Below are 10,704 nucleotides of genomic sequence, written 5' to 3' on the forward strand. Positions count from 1 at the left end.
TGATGTTCTTGGACAGTTGTTAAGCATTTCGTAACTTCTCGCTGTTTGGTTATCTATCAACACATCCAACACTCATATAATATATCTTCTGAAGCAATTTTGAGAATATTGACGATCTAAGTATACTTAATTCAATAAAAGGTTACTTGTTCTCTACCTCATAAATCATTTATACGGTTTTCATCCGTCTTAGCTAATGGTATATATGAACATTTCTATTAAACCATATCTTATTCAACCTTAAATTATCGGTCTTCATTAATGTAGAATGAATTCGATATATCGAATAGCTTTAGCATACAATATTAAATATAAACACTTAGTTTGTGAATAATACTTTCATAATGAAAATTACTATTATATTTACTTGACATGTCATTGTAAATAGAGTTTGGTATGTCCTTATAAAAAAGATATTAACATAATATTTTAAGCAACAGAACAGAATGTATTTGGGACAAAAAGGGCGATTCTCTTAATTCATTGACGGACTAACGACTTTCTGTTACAAGCCTGTCTGCCTATGCACGTTTGTATGAAGGCGCTGGCATAGAGAAACCTAAAGCAAATCTAAGATTTCACTTCAGTGCGTTCAAGTACTTACTAATCACCGTACATTTAGGATAAGACATGGAGACGTGTTTACCAGTATCTTCTAAGTGTAAATGTCATGAGGATCGCAATAATACCCTTGTAATTGCTACCTTCAAATATGGAGTATTCAAGTGTGATCTAGATAGGGAGTAACCACATGCATTAGCGAAATTACCTGAGGCTTTATTATTTTCATTGCGACAACCCTAGCTAAGAGATTCGGGTATAATAAAAAGAAATAGTCTGGGAGTTTAATATACGTTAATTGTAAAGAATTAGTTTTATAAGATTTGTTTCTTTATGTAATTTTATTATTTTGACTAAATTATTAGGGTGGTACATTATAACGTCGAATTTTAATATAAATATATATGACAACTAGCTGCCCCCGCGAACTTCGTTTCTCCTTAATGAGGTTTTAGTTAGCCTTAATACCGTGACACGTAAGAATAATTTCACTGTATATAATTTGAAATAGAAATAATTGAATTTCACGGTATTTCGTTTACTACAAAATAAATTTAATTTATACTTTACCCTCAATAACACGTGGTAATCATGATATTGAATTGTAGCTTATATGACATGTTTGTCGGTTTACCATAGCAGTGCCATCTATTGATTACTTACTCAATCCAGTCGAAAAGTATCGACATCTGTTAGAATCTTTTGTGATCTTTAATTGTGACTGTCAATTAATTACAGACAAATAATTTGCAATAAAATAAAATTGCGACTATAATTAAAGATCTAAGCTATCCTATCTCTTAAGTTGGACCAGACTGCTCTCGGTGTGCCAATTTAATTTAAAATCGGTTAAGTAGTTTAGGAGTCCATCGCAGACAAACATCGTGGAGATTTATATATATTAAGATAACTATGAACATAAAGTTTGTTTAAGTTATTGGACTGTTGTGTGAAATGGATCGTCGGGTGCAGGGTGTATGTAGAGCCTCAACACCGTAGTGAATAAGAATTACTAAATGCAATAGTTTGATTTAATGAATCAGGATAATAGGAAAATCTCATTTTAATAATAACGCTTTAGTTTTTTGAGTGAAACTTTTTGGTCATACAACGAGATAACACAAGGTTAATCTGCATAAATTTAACTTGCAGTGTGCGTAGAGTAAAATTGGTTATTTGTCAAAGAACCGGTTCCTAAAGAACGGTTTGAGAACGGAGCCACGATAACCTAATATAGGCGTTTGTACACATCCGAGTGTCCCAGGAGCGTTACAGCTTCGATGCTACAGTTTGCATCTCAAGTGTTCACTATACAAATACTCAAAGGAAATCGTTGGAAATTACACTATACAAGACAAATTTACCTAAGTATTCAACGGATATATTGACATCACAATAGCTGACATTTTACGGCGACAATACATTCTTTTGGTATGAATTACAATGTTTCACTTTTATAGCACTAATTAAGTTATCTGATAATTCCTTCATTTGTTTTATTGTTATTTCTTCTTTATATGTAAGTAGATAGTTAGCAGACGAAATTTATTTATTTTTATTATGGTTTAATATGTGAATCTACATATAATTGTACATATAAGTCATCCTATTTAGTATACGTAATACTATAATATTGGAAAACATATTAACTTTACTTTAGAGTTCTCGTAGCGCACACAATAGGTCTATAGTTATATCTGACTTAAGAAATAGTTCTGGAAATATAAGTTAAGGAAATGCTTGAAATGCTTCCCGATCAAAGCAGATTATTTCTTTTTATTTTACAGATTATTTATACAAAAATAAAAATTATAAAATAAAGAAGAGTGGGAAAATACGAAATAGTGAGCATTTTACTTTTTTTACTAAATAAAAAAACACATTGTACAGACATAAAGCTTTTACCTTTTTTTCTTTTTCTTTCATACCTTTTGATGAGAATTGGCAATTTGTCACCCACAATACAAAAAATAAATTTGAAAAATTTAATTTTTGGGTATAGTCACAAGAACTTCACTTCACTACTTCAGGGCAAAACAGTTAAAGCCTCGGCCAGAACTCTTCGTTTACTTTCAGCAGAGTATACGATCGATTTTCGAGACTTTCGATGAAAATTGAGGAAATTTTTTGTTTCATTTGATTATGTGTTTACAGACGCCCAAACCATGGGATGCTACCTGATCTGTGGAAAAATGTCAATGTTTAAGTGACCTCTTATGGCTTGCCCAATACTCTTAACAATTTACTTCACTATTAAAAAAAACGTTTTCGAAATATTAGTATATTCCGACTGTACAAACCACGTATTTGTTTACAAGGTATCGTGGGAATAGCCTTAGCGTACGGGATGTCCGGTATTAATCTGCATAACAATGGTCTCCTAGTTTCCTCTACAGATTGATGGTAATGCTTGCTATTCATAATTTATGTCTTAATGAGTCACGCAATATTTTCTGCTAGTGCTAATTAAGCAATAAAATATATATTTCAATTTCCTGTTTTTAATTAGTATAATTGTAAAGAGACTACAAAAATAACCTATTTGTTATGAAAGAATATCTTAATTTGACAGAAAATTTTACTTAAAATATAACAATGTAACAATGAAAGGGGAAACTGAAGGAAACTTTATAATTACTCAGTATATTGTTACCATATAGTAATATCGTTGCGAGCTAGGGGATCGGATAGAAAACGGCGTAGGTGTTTTCAGTGGTAATTATACTAAAAATATACAAATCACACGCAAAAATACATTAATTACGACACAAAAAATTATGTCACTAATAACTTCATTTACACACACTTCACTTCACACCGTACTCTATGTAACAATTTCAACATTGTAACAAAAATGGATTATTATATCATTTATAAGAATTATTTAATTAAATTTATGTGAACATTACATATTACTATAGCTTTTTTTATAAATTTGACTCAAAACTTAGCGATTAAAAAGAGTGGCGGAAAGTTTCTTGCCAGTTCTTGCCCGCCCCAAAGCCCATGATTTACGAACTGGTAATAAGGTATATTTAGAATTAGTTTACCTTCTTTAATTACGTTCTTAAGTATTTTATTTATTAAAGTTTCAGCCCGATAGAATCAAGTCAAAGTCAAAATTAAAAAAAATTAAATTAGTAAATAACTTTATTCAAATATAGTAAATATATATAATTTATTTGAATTAAGTTATTTACTATTTTTTTTTAATTTTGACTTTGACTTGATTCTATCGGGCTGAAACTTTAATAAAAATAATAAATTTAAATTTTGTGAATGTTATATATCATTAAAATTGTACTGTATTTGTTATTTTTATTACCTGAGATAATCCCAATTGCATATAAATAAAATGAGTTCAGAAAATCATGTATCCCACGTGTACAGACTACGAATTTTAATGTCTGATCCATTAGGTATGTCATTTAAATTTAAATGCACATTTACTGATGTCACAGCTCAAAAAACACTCAATATTTTGTATGTAATTACCCTTTTATTGTGTACCTATAGGTCGCAAGAATGAAATATCTGTTTAAAAATTCCTTAATAGTAAAACAAAAGGCTTTCAGAGGCAGAAACACTATCGCTGTGTCTAATATACAAACTACATATACACCATATGAGTGTATAAGTACACTTGTAGTTTTTTCATTGATTACGATGTAATATTTGTTGTTTTAATTGTAATAGATAATTATAATAAATGTGGGACAATTGTTAATATTAAAATACAAATGACAACGGCAATCCGTGAAACTAATTGAATGATTTCACGGATTTCATTTCTGATATCTGAATATATTGGAATTTTTGCTCATATAAGACATGCACACAAACAACGAGTTATGTAATTTATTTTAACTCTATTATTTCATAAAAACATGATTTTATTACTTATGATTTTGATGTAGGAAGGATACTGCTGTAGAGAGTAAGTTACACTACGTACATTATGAAACGTTGAGGAGCTATAAAAATAATTATCAGAAAAATTATTTCAATGATTGCTGCAGCCAGGTTGAAACCACACTGCATTTCGAAGGCAAGTCACGGCACACTCATAGTACTTGAAAAATCCATGCACTTAACGATGAAATAAGCGCGGCTTTCGACCGCATTCACTTTTAGCGACGTAGTTTTTCTCCTTTTACACCCTTCACTCCCATTCTCCGATCTCACTCACCGTCCCACTCTGACGAAGCTAAGAACGAGTTCACTCACTCTCTCCCACGTTCGTGACACAAAGCAATATGTGAGTTAACTTCAGTGTAACGGTTCTTGTTTGAGTTGCTATTTAATGCCTCCTTAAACTGAGATGGTTTACGGCTAACCCGACTGAAACGTTGAAAGTGTATTGTTATTTATTCTTTCGATCGCTCAATAAAAACTTTTCAATCCTCTCATATGGATCATTTGACACGGCGATGTCAAAATTGAAAAGCTATTTCAAATTCAGCAATAAAATTAGCTTGTTTTTGTTTTTATTTACTTAGTACAGTAGTAGACAATTGTTTCGGTAAACACAGGAATCTCTGTTGTCTACAAACCGACATCGTTAATATATAGTTGCATTGATAAAAATAATTTTGAAAATACAAATATAAAATCCTGTACCTATATTATACAAGAAACTCAACAGTTTAATAATGATGCCTATAAGGAAAGAACGAATCAAATTATTTACATGTATGTATAATATATATAGATATGGTATAAGTATAAGTGCTACACTTCACAATAATATTTCGCTATTCAGTGGTTTTATTCTAATAATAAGAACAACGTGGTTGGACTTTCACCGAATTCAGTTATATTATTATGCTAACTATAAAACGAGCATTATTACCGTCAACTTGTCAAATTTACATGATGTAGGTGATGTATGATAAGAAACTTTCCATAATTTTTATAATATCCCATCCACCGATAAAGTGTAGCACTATTGCTCCCTTATAATTGAAGGTCTAATTAAGCGTGGAAAATCTATACTTTTAAGCATGTCGTAGCCAGATTGTTGATTTGATCACTGCATGGTGTGGCTGATTATTTCTTCAACGATTTATACGTATTAACGAAGTCTAGTCTTGCTATATTCAGCTAAGGCTCTTTCTCTTAAACGTCAACATATAATTCCGTAAGATTTGTGGCAAAAACAACAATCTTGATAGACTTGCATAGATTACGTATCGCTTAAATTAAAATCAGGAGGGATTGCGGCCAAATGTCTGCCAGTTCTGTATTAAAAAAACATCACAAATGCTTCGAAAGGAGTGTAACGACACATTCTTATCTGTCTATCTTTGCACTGTTAAAACAATACAAGTATAAGACTATATGGATAATGTATTAATTTTAATATTTTATCATATCTTGGCCAGCGTGTGTATTCCATATATTAAATTATAAAATTATCGGCTACATTATGAAGTGATTATATATTTAATCTGGCTATATGACAAGGCGATAACTTAGTTAACCACTACCAATCTCCACGCCAATCATACAGTATCAGTGTACGATGTAGATAGTAAATATATATATATATATATATATATATAAACACATATGAAGAAGAGGTTATATAAATGAAATTCACGCATGATTTGTGGTAGTGTCTAGATTGCCTTGCATTTTCTGTATAACATAATCCCCAAAAAGCTCCAGCACCAGCACCTTCCACTTGATCGTTTTCTATGTAGAAGTTCGTACGTTTAAGAATACAAAATTCCACCGCCAAATTGTGGTATAATCTGTTATCAAAGGGTTAGGTGGGTTTCCAAAGTTCATCTTTAGATATACAATTCCGGAAGGTAATTTGAAAATGGACCAGGACCAACGCAACATACTAGTATATAGGTAGGGGTGAGTATCTAGATTCAATTTAGTACACTGAATTAACTGAACACATTTTTATATAATGTTTTATATGTTAAATTTTCAATATATAATTCAAAACAAACTTTGCATATCAACCTTTACACAGTATGTAAATTTAAATGTCAAGTGGTGACAGAGGGTTGAGTCATCACATGTGCAAATCTAAAAATTGATTGCTAGTGCATTCACTGACCAAACATTTTAAATGCCCAAAGTAATAGTTGTAAACAACTTTTATTGTTAGTATCAATTTCGAATATTTTATTACTGAACTTTTTAACAATTTAATTTTGTTAGATTTTTATAAATCTAAATACTAATAAAGGAACCTCATACTACATCAATCATCATCGTTTGTGTTTAAATTTTTGAAACCATCTATGAATGACAACCAAGTTACAATCTTTTATTTCTAAAAAGACAAAAGACATCAAATATTTCCCAGCTAGGAACAGGTTGTATTAAAAATTATAATTAGAGTTACCCACCGTTTCAACCTTCCCTGAACTTCTACAAACATTTCATGATTATAGAAAGCTAAATCGGTCCAGCCATTCTCAAGTTTTAGCTAGACAAACGAACAGCGATTCATTTAAATTAATTTTTCTTTTCTTCCTTATTTTCAATATTAAATAGATTAAGGGCAATTTTAAAATCGGTAAATAATACAGTACACAGACTAGATAGAGGGAATACATATTACCGACGTTCAATGTTCCTTTCCTTAATTAGCAGGAATAAAAGTAAAGGATTCCAATTTCTTCGCCTTCGAAGCCATAAAAGATAACTTTCAATATTAAATTATTTCAAAATTCTAATTAATAATACGATTTTATTGGAGGAACGTACGCTAGGACGATAGGAATCTAGGTAACCGCTATAGGTAAGTCGTATATTGTTCGAACTTTGCCAAAACTCCACAACTTGTGGGCTGCCTCCGAGGGACCGACTAGGATTAGATAATACGAAGAGATTTAAAGTGAATTAGCCGTTCGATCGGAAAATTGGAATGCCACACAGATAATTACCTGACACTCACAGAAAAGGAAGGCTCTAGAAAAGATTCAAATAAGCGTACTCGGAGGACCAAGTGGAGCCTGTGGTTTTATCATTGTAAAAACTGATACCCAATATCTGAGGGCGCGATCGACTGGAACCGCACGCGTCAAACAATTGAATTCCAGTCGCGCTTGTTTGGGTAGAAGATTCGATTTCATTTTACAGGTAGCTAAATAAAAACAGACCTGCAAATAACGAATGTTTGAAAAACAAAATCGTACATTTCAATAGAAAAGTTGTATAATCAAATTTATAAGCTATAAAATTTTCATTGCTTGTTGTAACAATGTCTTTATTAATATTAGTTGTGTTATCGCTATGTTTGAACAATATCAGTTGTGAGGCATAATTGTAATTACGTATTATATTTGTGTTCTGTTTAGCAATATAAGTTTCGTTCATTTTCTTTTAATAGCCCAAAAATTCCGTATGGACTACATGTGGGCCCACGCATTCAAAACGTTTTATCGACTTCACGACTTGGCAACTGACTGGGATCAAGCGCGGCAAATGTGTGAAGCTGAAGGGACCACACTCCTTATACCATCAAGTTTAGATGAAATAGAAAACCTGAAACTGCTTATGAGCAATATGAAAGCGCACTACACTGGGGTTTTTATAGGAATCCATGACCAATTTTCTGATGGCCACTACGTCACTGTCAAAGGTAATAATTTGGAAAAATGGGTACTGAATTCTGACAAAAGAATTCATCGAAAAGGCAGATTTAAAATGTTCCTGTAAATAATGAGTTATTGTTTTTTTACAGGTGAACCCATAACGGGAACAATTTTGGAACTATTGTGGGCAGAAGGTCGCCCGGACAACTTAAACGGGTCAGAGCACTGTGTCATCATGACTAGGGAAGGGTTGTTTGATGATCGGCCTTGCTCTGATATTTTTCCCTTTGTCTGTAAAATATTAGGGAATGATACGCAATATAATGAGCCATGTGATAGTTTCGATATGGGTAAGAGTTTTAACCTTTTTAGAAGGACAAGGGTCACCTTTAATAGATATACTCTGTTTTAATATCATTTATTGTATGATTCTAGGGCGAATAAGACAATAGAAAAACAGTATTTTTTTTTTACAAAAGCATCGCATTTTTATATAAACTTTTTCTCTTTTATTTGTCAAAGTAATATTATTTCTATATGTTGTTTTTTTAATTGCGCTATAATACAGAAGTTGTAAAAAGTTTATTTATACCACTTGTTTTAAGTTTTGAAACCAAAATTGAATAAATCAAACGATACCATTTGTTACAGTTTACATTAGTATAATTTAAATGGGCACAATTTATCATATGTAACAATGTAAAAAGAATATATAACTTCATTAGGTTATGAACAGCATACTTTAATAAAAAGCAAATGCTATAAGTTCCACGGTGAACCATTGTCATGGCACGACGCGTATCTTGCTTGTAAGCTTGAAGAAGGACGTCTGGCTATAGTTAATTCAGCAAAAGAAGCTAGTGTATTTGTGAGCCTCTTGGGGGAACATCTCAATAGTAACACTCCTGATCCAAACATTCTATATATAGGCTTCAGTGACTTAATGTTTCCGTATCAATATAGGACTATCGTCGGTAAGTACGGGCGTGTTCAATTAAGAATTATAAAAAAATACTTTTACTTTATCAATACAACAACATCAACGTAGTACGTTGATATCGTTTTATTAACTCAATTATGACTCATTTAAACAAACTCCTTTAACTTTTTACATTCATAACATGTTTTGACTAATTTACAACAGCGAGGCCAGCGAGAGCTCGAATCCGTTTGACAAAGTTTCATATTGTTTTTCTATTAAAAAACATTTTTTTATTTATACTTAATGTTACATAAGAGCAGTGTTGGCCTAGTGATTTCAGCGTGCGACTCTCATCCCTGAGGTCGTAGGTTCGATCCCGGGCGGGCACCAACGGACTTCCTTTCTATGTTCGCATTTAACATTGGCTCGAACGGTGAAGGAAAACATCGTGAGGAAACCAGCTTGCCTTAGACCCAAAAAGTCGACAGCGTGTGTCAGGCACAGAAGGCTAATCACATACTTGCCTATAGATTAACAAATGATCATAAAACAGATACAAAAATCTGATGCCCAGACCTAAAGGTTGTAGCGCCATTGATTTTCTTTAATTTTACATAGGAGAGAAACTGTCCTTGCGAGATATTTTCTGCAAATTATTTAAACAGTTAATAAGATATTCACAACTGACAGGTCAAACTCTAGAAGAAGCTGGCTATGCATCATGGAGTCCACTACAAGAATCACTCAAAGCATCTACAGACAAGCGATGCGGTGCCTTATCAAGGACTGGTTTTCTTGAAGTTACGCACTGCAACCGTCCAGCAATGTTTCTATGTGAAAAAGTCCTAAGTGAAGCCCCTTAACTTCATCTCATCAGATACATTTCTTTTCAATTAAACGATCTTGTATTCTTAAAATAATGGACAAGTTAACAATATTCGTATGTACTAGTATAAAAGGCAAAGAATTAAAAAAACGTATAAACAAAGTAAAAAATCTGTTCTAGCATTTTCCCGTCGGATTTTACAAAATAACACCGTAATACCCAACATACGTAAACATGACACATTTAGAATAAATCGATAGCAGATCTGACCAGTATTAATTGTTGTGACTCGATGACAACTGCAGATTTGTATTTCAACTAATTGTAAACGCAACTTTAAACTAGCCTTAGGTCGTAGAATATAGAAGCTCCCTTATATATATTGATATAGCAATTATCTGCATAACTTAATGAGAGAGTTAACTTTATTGCAACAATGAAGAATTGGCAAACTAAGGTAAACATCGCGAGAAAACTGGCATTTCTTATACCTAAAATGTCAGGCACAGAATGTGCTGATCGCATAAACAGATCTATAGCCGAGACCGGTTTAGCTATTTATTATTTACAATAAATTATATTTATAACATCACAGTTTTAATTTCCATGATTAGTTATGAAAGTTAACGAAACTCTCAGTTGTTGGTACCAGAAAGGTTCACAATTCGCAACATTCGTTTTACAAAAGTAACGACACAGTCAAAATACAAACACAACGAGTTAAGAACAATTTAGGCAGATTAGTTTGGTACGCTGGCTATGATTGGTAGGTCGTCCACCGTCCTCGCTTGTGGCGATTTTCCAAAATGTAACTAAGTATAGACCAATAGCTG

General features: G+C 32.2%; 1 protein-coding gene across 2 annotated transcripts; it reads left to right on the forward strand.

Annotated features, from left to right (window-relative positions):
- Positions 1–7,768: 7,768 nt before the first annotated feature.
- Positions 7,769–10,458, forward strand: LOC123716522 (secretory phospholipase A2 receptor-like). Of its 2 annotated transcripts, XM_045672303.1 has the most exons (5): positions 7,769–7,841; positions 7,919–8,170; positions 8,273–8,473; positions 8,849–9,097; positions 9,736–10,458. In XM_045672303.1, exons 1-5 carry the CDS (start codon positions 7,790–7,792, stop codon positions 9,906–9,908), a joined length of 927 nt encoding a protein of 308 aa, XP_045528259.1. In that variant the 5' UTR covers positions 7,769–7,789; the 3' UTR covers positions 9,909–10,458. The 2 variants fall into 2 exon arrangements, with proteins under 2 accessions (XP_045528259.1, XP_045528260.1); XM_045672304.1 differs by lacking the exon at positions 7,769–7,841 and having other exon boundaries at positions 7,850–8,170.
- Positions 10,459–10,704: the final 246 nt, after the last annotated feature.

This window comes from Pieris brassicae, chromosome 11, assembly GCF_905147105.1.
Source record: "Pieris brassicae chromosome 11, ilPieBrab1.1, whole genome shotgun sequence".
Classification (NCBI taxonomy): domain Eukaryota; kingdom Metazoa; phylum Arthropoda; class Insecta; order Lepidoptera; family Pieridae; genus Pieris; species Pieris brassicae.